The 13,221-nt window shown below is 52.5% G+C and overlaps 4 protein-coding genes across 4 annotated transcripts; all 4 read right to left on the bottom strand.

Annotated features, from left to right (window-relative positions):
• Positions 1-89: 89 nt before the first annotated feature.
• On the bottom strand, positions 90-3,938 carry J4E90_006176 (putative NRPS-like protein biosynthetic cluster; the record flags this gene model as incomplete). The annotated part of the gene is made up of 1 exon (XM_051435725.1): positions 90-3,938. The coding sequence occupies one exon, from the start codon at positions 3,936-3,938 to the stop codon at positions 90-92; it is 3,849 nt and encodes a 1,282-aa protein (XP_051290583.1).
• A 1,177-nt stretch (positions 3,939-5,115) lies between these two features.
• On the bottom strand, positions 5,116-8,305 carry J4E90_006175 (uncharacterized protein; the record flags this gene model as incomplete). Its single annotated transcript, XM_051435724.1, has 5 exons — positions 5,116-5,886; positions 5,942-6,163; positions 6,217-7,225; positions 7,283-7,460; positions 7,510-8,305. The coding sequence occupies 5 exons, from the start codon at positions 8,303-8,305 to the stop codon at positions 5,116-5,118; spliced, it is 2,976 nt and encodes a 991-aa protein (XP_051290582.1).
• Positions 8,306-9,126: 821 nt separating this feature from the next.
• On the bottom strand, positions 9,127-10,421 carry J4E90_006174 (uncharacterized protein; the record flags this gene model as incomplete). Its single annotated transcript, XM_051435723.1, has 3 exons — positions 9,127-9,964; positions 10,007-10,163; positions 10,337-10,421. The coding sequence occupies 3 exons, from the start codon at positions 10,419-10,421 to the stop codon at positions 9,127-9,129; spliced, it is 1,080 nt and encodes a 359-aa protein (XP_051290581.1).
• Positions 10,422-11,691: 1,270 nt separating this feature from the next.
• J4E90_006173 (uncharacterized protein) lies at positions 11,692-12,661 on the bottom strand (the record flags this gene model as incomplete). The annotated part of the gene is made up of 4 exons (XM_051435722.1): positions 11,692-12,038; positions 12,095-12,162; positions 12,214-12,602; positions 12,656-12,661. 4 exons carry the CDS (start codon positions 12,659-12,661, stop codon positions 11,692-11,694), a joined length of 810 nt encoding a protein of 269 aa, XP_051290580.1.
• Between the last annotated feature and the right edge of the window lie 560 nt (positions 12,662-13,221).

Genomic DNA, 13,221 nt, shown 5'->3' with positions numbered 1-13,221 from the left:
ACACGTCCGTCAAAGTTCCATTACCGTACGGCTCAACCATGAATCATAACGGAGTATATATAAAACAACTTTCTACCACCCAGCTACGTCTAGATAGGCTCATCTCTCGGCTCAATAAGCACCTCGTTCACAGAGACGTGATCCGGCTGCTTGAGCGCATACACAATGCACTCAGCAACATTCTCTGGATCCAGTACCTTCGCGCCAGTTGGCTCACCAAACTTCTTCAAAGCCTCCTGATCTGTACTCATACCGAGCAGATCCGTCGCCACATTTCCTGGCTGCACAGCAGTAACTCGCAGCCCAGTTCCAGCAGTCTCGAGCCTCAAGCTTTGCAGTGTAGCTTCGACGAAGAACTTCGATGCGGAGTAGACGCCGAGGCCAGGGAAGACCTTTCGCCCAGCATCCGAGGAGATGGCGAGAAGGTGGCCCTTTCCGCGCTTGAGCATCGAGGGTACGATGGACGAAATGACGTTGAGGAGACCTTTGCAGTTGACGTCGACGGTTTGGTTCCATTGGTCGGTGTACGTGTTGGCCATCATGGTGAAGTACATGACTCCCGAGACGTTCACAAAGATATCGACGGGTCCAAGCTGGCTCTCTGCCGCGGCAACGAGGGCCTCGACCTGAGCCTTGTCGGTGACATCGGTCTTTTGCGTAATGACCTTGCCTTCACGGATCACAAGGCGTTTCTTGAGGTCTTCAAGAGCGTCGATGCGGCGTGCTGCGAGGGCAACGTGGCAACCCTCCCTGGCAAGAGCAGTGGCGGTGGCAGCGCCAATACCGGATGATGCGCCCATGACTACGGCAACCTTGCCGAAAAGAGGGCCTCTTCGTGGAAGCCTGGCAGAGCCACCAGCAGCATCCTGATGCGCAGGCGGCTTTGGAAGCCAGCCACGTGCATACCAATGCCGTGTGTATGTCTCAAGTAATGTTTGGTCCACCTTTGGGCGCTCCACTGCGAGGCGTAGCGGCCTGGTCTTCGCGTTATCGAGCACAACAACATCCCTCAGGAACTCGACGCTTGGCATACCGCTTCGGAGAATATCGACTGTAAAAGCTCCGTCACCACCCTTGGCAGAACCTCGCTTGTCGTCCCAGAGGCTAGTCCACTTCTCGAATTCCATCGGTTGGGTTGGGTAACCTAGCGCACTGAGGTCTTCGAAGACCTTGCTGATGTCGACTGGGTCAGGGTCTCCAATGTGGAACATCGTCTGATCGGTCTCGGTCTGGTTGCTAAGGTGCATTATGGCCTTGCTGACGAAGTCGACAGGCGTCATCTCTGCGCGCCAGCCCTTGACATCAGGGTAGTAGCCGATTCTGATCGACTCGACAATCATGGCTGTCAACAGGTCCCATGCGTTGGCAGCACCTGTCTCACTATGACCGCTGATGGTTCCAAGACGGTGGATCTTGATGGGAAGTCCTCTTCGGCCAGCCTCTAGAGCGAGCTGCTCAGCAACCCACTTAGTTTGGCCGTAGCCATCAGCAAGTTTGGTAACATCATCGACCTCCAGCATAGCGTCTTCTGACCATCCTTCGCGACCCTTGGCAGGCAGAAGTACTCCGTTGGTGGAAATGTATTGCACCGTAGCACCGCCTTGAGCAGCAAGACGAAGAACCTCTCTTGTACCACCAACGTTGGGTTTCTGCAGCGCAGCGTAAGGGTAAACCAAGTTGACGGTGGCAGCTGCGTGGACGATTACGTCGAGACGGTCAGCCAAGGCCTTGAACGTGTCCGGAGCGAGACCAAATCGTTTACGCGACAAGTTTCCTGGAAGGATTTCGACGCGCTCCATGATGTTGTCACTCCACAGACCAAAGTCCAGCAAATTCCTACGTATCCTAGCAATACCAGCGGGTATGTCGTCTTGCGAGGAATCGGCGAATCGGACCATGCACACGATCTGGGCAGATGTGGTCTCAAGAAGATCTCGGAGCAGGAACGCGCCCAGGAATCCAGTGACACCAGTGAGTAATACAGTCTTCGCATCCTTGAGGGCACACATCTTGGCGTCTTTCGGCTGGATTTCCTTGTCTAGTACGGAATCTGCTCGCAGAACGGCAGGCAGATTCTCCTGGACTTCGGCGGTGTGGCCATCCCGGATAGCTCGAACGGTATCAAGATGACCATTGAGTGTTGCTGGAGTGGCGAGTCGTGCGACCGGCACCCTGAATCCGAAAGTGTTCGACAGACGCGCGGCGAGATCGGCAAGGAGTAGTGAGTGACCACCAAGATCGAAGAAGTTGTATTCAGGAGTGATGGAGCTGGGGCTGATGCTCAATATAGATGCCCAAATCTGGGTGATCTGTTCGATGGAGATGGGGCTCTGCTCGAATTTTCGTGCGCTTCCTGTAGGGGATGCAGGTCGAGGAGGAGGAAGTGCCTTGAGGTCGACCTTTCCAGACACATCGCTCCTTGGAAGACTATCCATCTCGACCCAAAGCGCGGGTATCATGTAGTGGGCAAGATATGCCATCAACATGCGCCTGGCGGTCGAGCTACGGCCTGTTCGGTCAATCTCGACTTCTGGACGTTCTGCAGACGCCTCCTTGTCTCGCACAATGTACGCAACCAATTGTCGGTCGATACCTTCTCCGAAAGGTACAACAGCACAGTGACTGACGGCCAAGTGGTTGAGGATTGCACTCTCAACCTTTCCTGGTACCACAGAGTATCCGCGGATCTTGATCATTGCGCCGACACGTCCAGTGATCTCAAGCAAGCCATTCGATAGAAGACGTGCCTTATCGCCAGTCCTGTACATACGAGCACCGGTCTTCGAGCTGTAAGGATTCCGGATGAAAGCTTTAGCGGTGGTCTCGGGGCGGTTAAGATATCCTCGAGCAAGCAAGTGTCCACCTACGCAGAGCTCGCCATTTTCTCCTTCGTCCACTTTCTGGCCACTCTCGTCCACGATGTAGATGTATTTCCTGTCAATGAGCGGCGGTCCTACAGGGCAGTAGGCAGCATCCTTGTCCAGCTTCTCGAGCATATCCTTGATGTCTCCACAAGCGATCTCGTGAGTTTCGCATGCGCTGTACACATTGAGTAGGCGGGTATTAGGTAGAGCTTTGATACCACGACGTGCAAGGTCGGTGGTTACGACTTCGCCGTTAAGCCAAACAGTCTTCAGGTTTGGCAGGCGCGTCTCCAGCGCTTGGTGACGAGCAAGAACGGCAGAGAAGAGCGTTGGTGTGAAAAGAGTCTCGGTGATCTTCTTCGAGGCGAGTAGGTCGACCAGCATGCGCGGGTCATAGCTGGCCTCGTCTGGTACAGCAACAACTGTCGCACCTCGCAACAGCGGGCGAAGAATTTCCCAAACAAAGAACACATTGCAGGCCACACGGTCGCCTGGCTGTATGTCCGAGAGTCCAAATCGAAGGTTATATGAGAGAACCGCCGCTCGGTGTGGGTTGGCGATGCCTTTCGGCTTGCCAGTTGTTCCACTAGAGTACGCAACAAAGGCCAAGCGGTCCAAATCGGTCTCCTCGGGCAGTGGCTTCAACTCTGACTCGCTCAACTGGCCGTTGGTAGCTGAACTGGTTTCATCCAGAACAACAAGCGGAGTGCTTCCCTTGATCTTGCCGACTTCGGCGCTGATAGTAACTACGACGGTAGGTTGAGCATCCTCTAGAACATCCGCAAGGAGATCGGGAGGGTAGGCCAATTCCAAAACCAAGAACGCACCGCCGGCCCGTAGGGCTGCTAGACAGGCGATCACATAGTCGGCGGATCGCGGCAACAGGACACCTACCAAGCTGTCACGGCCGACGCCATGACCCCGCAGCCGGTGGGCGAGAGCAGCGACTTTGTCGTGGAGCTCCTGATAAGTGTATGTATGCTTGTCGTCTTCCAAAGCAATCAGATCCGGGGTAGCTTGGACCTGTTTCGTGAAAAGTGCCGAAAGGTCCTTGGTAGTGTCAATGACAGACATGGTCTGGAATTTTCCAAAGGAGGGGCAGATGAAAAGTCAAAGTTTGCGAGTAGAGGGTACTCAACGTCTTATTTATTGAGTTGTACGCCTCATAAGTCGGATCGATAGCCCTCGTTGAGTGATGCAAAGCGTGGGGAATTTGGCTCGTTGAGGATGAGGTGGTTCGCTAATTCCTTCGCGCATCATGGCACTTTCCTTGTCTTGAGGTGGTGCCGAGAGGCCTGCCGATAACGTCATTTGCTAGCGTTAACTAACAATCCAACAACCCCATATCATTGCTCAGTGATGCGCATCGTTGGGGCCGTCGGAAAGTCGCCTTTGGCTGGTTGGTTCCTTGTTGACAGCTTGCATGAACACCACCCGGGTTACTGCCGACACAGTGTGGGTGCCTGTCGGGTAGTCGCTCCATAGCGTCAGTCTAGAGAACTCGTAGTGCCTTCCCACTGGAGAAGGAAAGGTCGCGCAGTTTCTGCTGAGACTTTTGGGGGCATCAATGGAGACGTGTGGATGCGGGAGGCGTTGTGGGGGTGTTCAATTCCACCGGACAAGAGCCGTGGCACGTCTCTATATTGTACACGGTCAGCTTGACTAGACGATCGGAAGCGCATTTTGTGTTTCATTTCCATTTGATCCCGCATCGCCCTCTTGAGCTATTGTGCGTTGTAGAAGGCCTCGGTGCTCATGCTGATCGCTGGGCGAGACATAACGAAGACACCAGGGGGTCTCAGTCGTTCAAATAAGCATCGCAATGCGTAGTCATGTACCGATAGCTTGGTAAAAACTGGACTGAGGATATGCAACTTACTGTTAGTCGATCTTAGGACGTTGAGGTTGTCCAGTTGAGGTTTTGTCGGCGTACAACATGTTCGCGGGTACGAGGCGCACGAAGAGGCTATGCCATGTAGAAGTACGTTGCGCAGGTAATGCGTTTCAGTATATACAAAGCTACAATTGAAGTAGCGCTGCCCTGGTTATATAAGAAGGAAGACCAGTGTCGAGATCATCTCCGAGGTGCGGGTGCGGGGAAAGACGCTAGGGCACGGTACCAGACGCACGTCAGCCTTGCACAAGATCGACGAGTCAGTGTGGTTCGTCGCCTGATTGACGTGTCTACCAAATGATTTCATTGCGCTACATACGTAAGGAGTCGTGAACAGCTGCAGTGCTTCATCTGCGCTCAACCCTGCCACTTGGTACGCCTCTGCCGAAACATGGATACCATACCGATCGGCAGCAGTCCGAAGTCAACTACATTGAGGCCACCGAACTTACCAATCATGTCCGGGCCGTACATTTGTGCGATCCACTTCCAGTAGGCATCCATGTGATACCAGTCTGCGGTGATGCCACGTAAATTGTCAGAACGGTCCTCGAGCTGCTCCAGCGCTTGCAGGACCTGTTCACTGTCGTCGATGGGCTTTTCCTTTGGGCGCTCAAGCAGCGTCTTATAGACTTCCGTTAAGTTCGCCTTACCCATGGGAGCGAACGTCTCAGGATACTTAGTGAACTCCTCGAAGGATAAGAATGTGTTGGGGTCGTCAGGCTTCCAGTTCGCGTCCTGGAAACTGCGGCGCGCGTTATGCCGGATACCCTTGTCAAACGCGCGCTTTATAGTGACGTAATCATCGTGCAAGCTCTCTTCGTACTCATCCAACAAGTCGTACGGGTTCTCTTTGACCGAGTCTCGGATTTGCAAGAGTCCAACGAATGGAGACTTCAAATCAAGACCTCCAAGCTCGACTGGGAAGAAGAGGAACCCGTCTGGCACGTCTTCAACAGAGAAACGCTCTTTGATCATCGTCTTGAGATGCTGTACAATGCTGCCATCGGGAAAAATGCTATCTTGGATATGGCGATGGGTGGCGAGCATCATATCGACATGTTCGCGACCGAAGCAGTTGGAGGATGTCCCAAAATTGGAACTGAAGAAGGTAGCCGCATACGAATTCTGTTCCCGGTGGTCAGTCATCGAGATAGGAGATGGAGGGGACTACATTACTTACCCAGACCTGGATGTAGTCGATGACGCTTTTCATCTTGCCTTGCAGTTGCGTGCGCAACTCTTCCACATGACCATCAACCATCTTTTGATCGATCTTGAACTGGCCACTCTTTGGATCAAGCTGCAAGAATCCCCATCGAATCTCACCTTCCGGGAGTCGGTCGTCAATCTCAGCATCGGCGTCGCGTGAGATGCGAACACTGCCTGTCTTCTTGTGGTCAAGCTAGAATTATCGTCAGTCGAATCAACGTGCGCAGAGTTCATCAGGAGACTGACCTTGGTTCCCGTAACTTCTGCAAATTTGACGATACTTGCCCAGGCTTTGGCACACGTGTTGTAGTCCCTGTGCCAGAACCAGACGTTATCACCAAGACGGTATAGATCTGGCCCGCTGGCGGCTTGGTTCGCCGCGTAATCCAAGCAGAACAACACTGCCTCCCCCAAAGTATCGCTCAGAGCGTGTGAGCCTGGCATGCCTCGACGGCGTAAACGCGGCTCAGCGGATGGGTCATCATTGAACTTCAGAGGTGCCTGAAGGTATCGCTCGAAGAACTTCTTCCACCTATCCGAGACGCCAAGGAAGTCTAGGACCGTATGAATGGTCTGATGTGGCAGTAGTGGATTCCACGAGTCAAAAGTCGTAGAGAAGCAGGTCAGTTCTCCGTGTAGTCTTGTGTTCAGAACAATCTCGGTGGACAAAAGATGAAGTAGACCTTGCTTTGCTTCCATGGGTTTCTTGGATCGGCGTCGGTAGTCTTCATCGTCGCGGTCGTACGAGTCCCTGTCGTCCTCTATTCCCTCATCGACCTCGGCGCTCGCGTAACCCCCGCCAGCACGTTGGTTGGGTGCAGCAGCCCCGAACAAGCCGGCACCTTGAGAAGCTATTCTTGCTGTCTGCTTCGTACGCCCCCCACTTGGTTGCTGTACTGATTGCTGTACTGATGTAGACCGAGCTGGTAATGACATGGACTGAACTCGCATTCGAGCCCCATCCGGCTGTCCGTTATTCCGGTGCTTCTTGGCTACGTAGTCTCCATACTCTGCCTCCTCTTCGCCATCTACGGCCTCGAGTCGCTGCGTGGGGTAGTCCAGCAATTGGTGGGCGAGATACCGATTGTGGTGCATACTCATCCGCTTCTTCTCAACACTGGACTGGGTACTCGCACCCTTATCACCCAGGAAGTACGATCGGCGCAAACGGTCATCTTTCGGAACCTCTGTGTAGTTTCTCGGCCAAGCTTGATGCTTGTGCATATGCAAGAATGCGGACTTAAAGAAGACGGACCTAGAAGTTCTGCAGTCAGAACTTGCGGGTTCATGTCTTACGATGAAATCAACTTACCATTTCACGCCGACGTAATGGAGGAAGATTGCCTGAAGAAGGTCCGGATCGAAATGGATAGAGAAGTCGCCATTGATCTTCCTTCGCTGCTCTAGTAGAACATACGATCCCCAAGACCAGCGATCGAGAGATGCCATGCGCACGTTGAGAATGTCGCACAGTTCCGCGAGTATCACATCTACGGTACTGTTAGCTACTGGCTGCTTTCACACGATACGGGTACTTACCATTATCGAGAAAGTCTCTGAGCGCCTCTCGCTTCTCGTTCGAAAGCAGATCAGAATTCAGAAGACCTTCAATGGTCGAGCGAAGGCTGTGGGGGTCGAACGGTGTCGAATAGTTCAGATTAGCCTCGAAGTTCTCGACTGTCTTGCGCAGCTCGCGAATAGCAGCGGAGCTGTCTTTCTTGTTCGCCTGGAACAACTCATCAAGATACGATCTTAGTGCTTGCTCGTCTACTTCGGCCGCTTGGAAGACGTCTTTCTCCCATGCGGCGCGGGACGCCAGCTTTTTAGCACCAGGCACTTCCTCGAAGCTCTCACCCATTTCGACATCGCCATCGTCTGTTGCAGACTTTTCAGAAGAAAGCCATTCAGTGACGAGCTTGCCGTAGAGGTCTGCGTACTGGTACTTGGTCGACTGAACGGAAAGATACCGCAACAGTGTCTGTTCCCAGTCTGAGAGGACTTTGTTCGAAACAGAAGGATCAAAGCGGGCCTGTTCAACGAAGCGATCGAGGTTCTTGAGATCAGTCTCGAGACGAAGGTTCCTGGATGTTCCGCTGATAACTCGACCGACTCGCCCATCCTTGGTTTTCTTCTCCGTCTGGAAGCCCAAACAAGTTTTCGAGCCATCGAGAAGAAGACATACGCGCTTCAGTGGGTCTGCTTCGGCTTTCGCGGCGGTGGTGAGTGCAGCATACTCTTCTTCGAATACTGCGCGCTGCTTCGCAAGCTCTTCGAGCTTGGTGGTCGTGATGGTCTTGAGCGTCGCCCCAAACACACTGCCGGACGACGTCGCCATGGCTAATTCTGACGCAACTGTCTCAAATGAGGAAAGTGGATGAGTGGTAGGCTCGAAAGACTGGCCGAAGAAAGGGTGTGTGACGACTGGCTTCAGTAGTGGTCGCAAAGACTGGTAAAAGAAGACACTGGGAACGTGGTTTGCCTCACTCAGTGTGTTTCGAAGGAGGCAGGCTTGCTCGTATATATAGTGATAGAATTGCACTTCCGCATACTGAGTGCAATTCTTACCTAGCCAGTAGGCAGTAAGGCAGGCAACAGGCAGCAAGCGCTTGGCAGGACCGTGCCCCAATTCAGTCCGTAACGCGGGGTACGCCTGGATTTATGCATCCTACCAACCTTGGAAGTGACACAATATGACACTACACACTGAAAGATCGGTGTTTGATATGCTGAATGGGGTTTCGCAGAGAAAAGATGGATGGAGCCCTGGATATCTGCCCAGAAGGGACAATCATCTTTACCTGCCTATCGATAAGCGCACAGACCATGCATTGCTACCACGGCACCCTGTGTGAAAAATTCGCCGAACTCAAGAGAAGCTCTACCTTTTGCACACCTATATCTCTACTCTACTACACTTGTTAATTATTTTCTAATAGTACAAAGTAATAGAAAATTAAGAGCTCTATTTTTCTAGTTATTGAGAGTATTTTATTCTTTTGTTGTTGTGCTGCTAGAGCGTAATAAACATCTAGCTTTTTTGTTGATTGACTGGTTTGGTGAGGCAGAGTCCAGCGAATTTCTCACACAGGGTGCACGGCATTCTCGACAACTCACTGTGCCACTCAACCCCTCATCCAACATACTTACCCCAACTTATCAGGCGGCCACCTTCTCATAAATTGCTCTTTGAAACAATTCATGCAGCTTCAATATGCGCGGGCTCATCGGCGGTATGACCTGGCAGAACGCCACACCGCAGACCCCAGCTTCGAAGTCGAGATACCAGGTCAAACTAGGAACGCCGCCCCAGCAGACTGTCCGAGCATTCATACGTCCTTCCTGGCCTTGTTCGGCTATCATTCCAGCGAACGACCATTGCTTCTCGATATCTGCAGGTAGACCCATACCAAGAAGCTGCGTGTGAAGAGGTGAAGACTTGAGGTAGTCGTTCAGCTCCTCCTTGCATCTCTCATCGAGCTGCGGTTTGAAAAGCTCGTCCCAAGAGTCGTCGTTCAAAAGCCTCGAGTCGCGCTTCAATACGGATTGAAGAAAGATAAAGTAGGCTTCTGCGCTCGCGAAAGCACCTACACCTCCTAGGCAGTCTGTGGCATCGACGAACACGTCGAACCCTCCAGCATCCGTCGCCGGCCCCTCACCCTGCTCATTGAGCGTGCTGATGTTCGCCACGCGATCTTTGATATCGGATCTCTCTTTTGGGAAGAAGCTGATGTCTGTTATCCCAAGAGGATCCCAGATCTTCTCCTTCATGACGGCATCGAGTGTCTTCCCCGACACTTTCTCGATGACCTTGCCTGCCCAATCCGATCCCGGGCCGTATTTGAAGCTGGTGCCTGGTTCGTAGAGAAGCGGCAGGGTATGTTTTTCCTCAATAGTTGGTCCACAAGATGGGATCTCTCCGCGGCTTGCGCGCCACTTCGTCAAATCAGGGTTGAGCCAATCGTACTCGTGGCCATTCGTGTGACTCAGAAGCATCCTGTTCCGGTCAGTTTCCCATCAGCTAGTGCATTAGTACAACGCTTGCCTCAGGGTGATCGGCGTGGTGTTGGGCACAGTGACCGCCTCATTCGTCCTTTCGTCGAAGCTCGTCATAATACCGTACTTTCCAATACTAGGCAAGTATCTGGCCACGTCTTCATCGAGCGTGATTCGTCCTTCCTCGACACACCTCAGGGCTACAACTGCAGTCATGAGCTTCGTCATTGATGCGATTCCGCATATTGTATCGAGTTGGAAAGGGCGTGTCGACCCTTCTGCAAGCGACTGAACACCTTTGGCTCCCGAGTACAGTATGTTGCCTGCTTCGCTATTAGATGGCTGTTGCCTTGTGCCAAGGATGATTACGAACCGTCCTTGTTGCCCGCGAGAAGAGCATATCCAGGAAGAATCTTGTCTGCGATCGCCTTTTCGTACGCCTTTTCGAAGTCTGTCATGATGGCGATGGGTTCACTTTCGGACCACCAATTATCAACATGAGCAATGACTTTGAAGTCATCTTTATATCTACAACATATGTTGCGGATAATCAAGGCGTTGGCAAGGCGTATTGCAAACCCTAGGATTGCTGACTGCATGGTCAGAACCATCGCTACTCGACCAACCATTGACGTGTTGGTCTAGAAAAAGACAACTATACTTCCATCTCTGTTAGGAGTTCGTTGCGAACCAAAAGTCAAACCTGTGCAGCTCATGTACGATACTTCGATGTGAGTACATGCACCGACGCCGACACGCGACACAGTGGGGCTGCTGAGCGGGTACAGTACACCACCTGCACCCTTCTCAGACAACTATACTTCGGCTTGAGCGATGCACCACGCAGCCTCTACGAATCGCTCGATGCATTGTCGCAGCGCCCCTTTGTCCGAACGACCATTCCCAGAATACGCAAAATAGGCGATTGCTACGACTATTGCCGATCACGTTGGCGCGAGCACAACGGGGCATCGCGGCTGTCGGGAGAAAAAGGGATTGAAGAGAGGCCCTGCAGTTCATCTTAGGATCGAAACTGAGTACTGGCAAAATCCGAGTGCAATGAAGAGTCCTAGGTTGTTACTTCTAACATCCTCTGTGGGTGTTAAAGTCTTCTCTTGATCGCGATGGGTCGTAAGCTCATTGCGCACGCTCGCGAAAAGACGACCCCCATGCCCCCCAGTGCCGCTCTTCCGTAACACCCGTGGCCCAAGCCCGTTCCAAGTCCCGCAGGCGCTCGCTCCTCAATTTCCCCGAAAGTCAACCGAGTCATCGTTCGTCTAGGCGGCGCTGAGCGTTGAAGCCACGCGACAAACACGTTCGGCATTGCCGTAGTGCAAGGCGGCACATGGCAACGTTTGTTTTTCTTGGAGCCTGGAGTTGTGTTTGGATGGGGAGAGTTGATCGGCTGGCTGCCGAGTCAGGACTGAGGAGGATCGCCTCATTTGTGTGGACCCGTTTTTTTGCTTTCGCGATTCCGCGATGCTCCGCGGTACGATCATGCGGCTCCATAGGCCCCAGTCTGGGCATGCTGCTTGTGTGGTCTTGGACGCGCGTGTGCAGGCGTCGTTGTACATTGGAGGGTAGGCACGAAGACCTGGTTGACTGTTCATCTGATGAAGTATGTTGTTGGATTTGTCTATTGGTTCTGATTGTATTATTTCGTAGTTCTCTAATGTGATGTGACTTTCGTGACACTTTTCGGTTTGCGCTTGTCCGGGCGATGTACCCCTAGTCTTTCAAGGCGCTTGATCGTTGCTCCACGCTTCTGGTGACCTGTATGCCTCCGCCTTTCACAGGCAGTATGTATTCCTCACTCCCAGTACTCCCTTGCCCATGAACCATATTGACCATCTGGCCATCTTCCAGGGCGACCCACTCTTCGTCTCTTCCACTCAGACGACTCTTTATGACCGGTCGTTTCGCATAGCCTGCTGCAGGCGTGTGGGGATGTGAGCTACCGCTGCTTCCGAGTTTGAGTACGCGCTGGAGGAGGGGACGAAGTGTGGCGACGCATCCTACGATCATGCCGACGCCGTTCTCGGCGTAACCCCAGAGGATCACCTTGGATACACCATCTGCAGGATTGATCAGTACGTTTGCCCTGTGGGAGCAGAAGGATATGGGAACTTACGAAGGTAGTCGGTCGCATTGGTCAGATTAACAGTGTAGACAAGACGAATGCATGCTGAAAGACTTGCTCTGTGGCGCATTAGATGGTGATCTGGTTCCCAAGAGATAAGCGAAACTTACAATGCACCGAGACCGAGAATCACGCCGACCGAAAGCTTAGCAGTACGGTTCAACTGTACGTTCCAGAGCAGCGGTATGGGTAGGAGTGCGCAAAACCAATCCGTCGCAATGTTGACTGCAGTCGTCGCGTAGTATATGTCGGCCAGTGTTTGCGCTGGGTTGCACTTTCCACCAGGGGTTGAGGTATCCCAAGCGTACGACACTGGTGCGCACTGGAAGATGATGTACAGCATCGCAATCAAGTTCATGACGATGAACATGGCTGAAACAGTGTACAAGCTGTAGATGTAGGCCTTTCTCCGGGATGCGATGCGGATGAGCATGAACGAAATGCTCATCTTGATAGGGATGATCGCTGCACAGTAGAAAACCTCGAAGAAAAAGAAGAACTACATGGTTTAGCATGGAGAAACTACAGAGTTAGAGATAGGTGTAAACGTACCTCCATCCCTTTAACTTTCTCTTCTGCACTGAGCTTGTCGTCGTGGACCCCGACTCCGCTGAAGGCGCCCCCAATGCATGCTATTGTCAAGCCAGTGAAGGGGACCTGCGTCATTACTGTCAGTTGAGTTGTCTTGTATGGAATCCTCGAGGTTGGCTCACAGTTGCAGCTGTCATGCTCCAGTCATCCAAGCCCCAAGCATTGTTGTGTAGTCTCGTATAGACTCGCAATCCGAAAAGAATATAAGCAATAACTGCCAGTGCGATGACTGAAGCAGCAAGCTCAGGAGCGTTGTCGCCGTAGTAAGTCATGTTGATACCCTTACGCTGATAGCCACGGCTTCCCAGAGCGCGAAGTGGGGAGCGAAGGGATGAAGTATGCAGAAAAGATGCAAAAGAAAGACTAAGGAGGGAACATGTGGAAACACATCAGGATACGATGCAAAGATGCATATGCTTCAGGACATTGCGAATAGTTGTGAAGCAGACCCAAGCGGAGGCAACAAGCCGACCTGGTTTCAAGAAGGGAAAGAATTGGACGCATATCAACCTGTTATCGTTGATCTT

The sequence above is a fragment of the Alternaria incomplexa genome, assembly GCF_024043165.1.
Source record: "Alternaria incomplexa strain BMP 0042 chromosome Unknown scaffold_8, whole genome shotgun sequence".
In the NCBI taxonomy this organism is placed as follows: domain Eukaryota; kingdom Fungi; phylum Ascomycota; class Dothideomycetes; order Pleosporales; family Pleosporaceae; genus Alternaria; species Alternaria incomplexa.
Note: the sequence above shows the minus strand (reverse complement) of the source record. Positions and strands in the feature narration are given on the sequence as shown.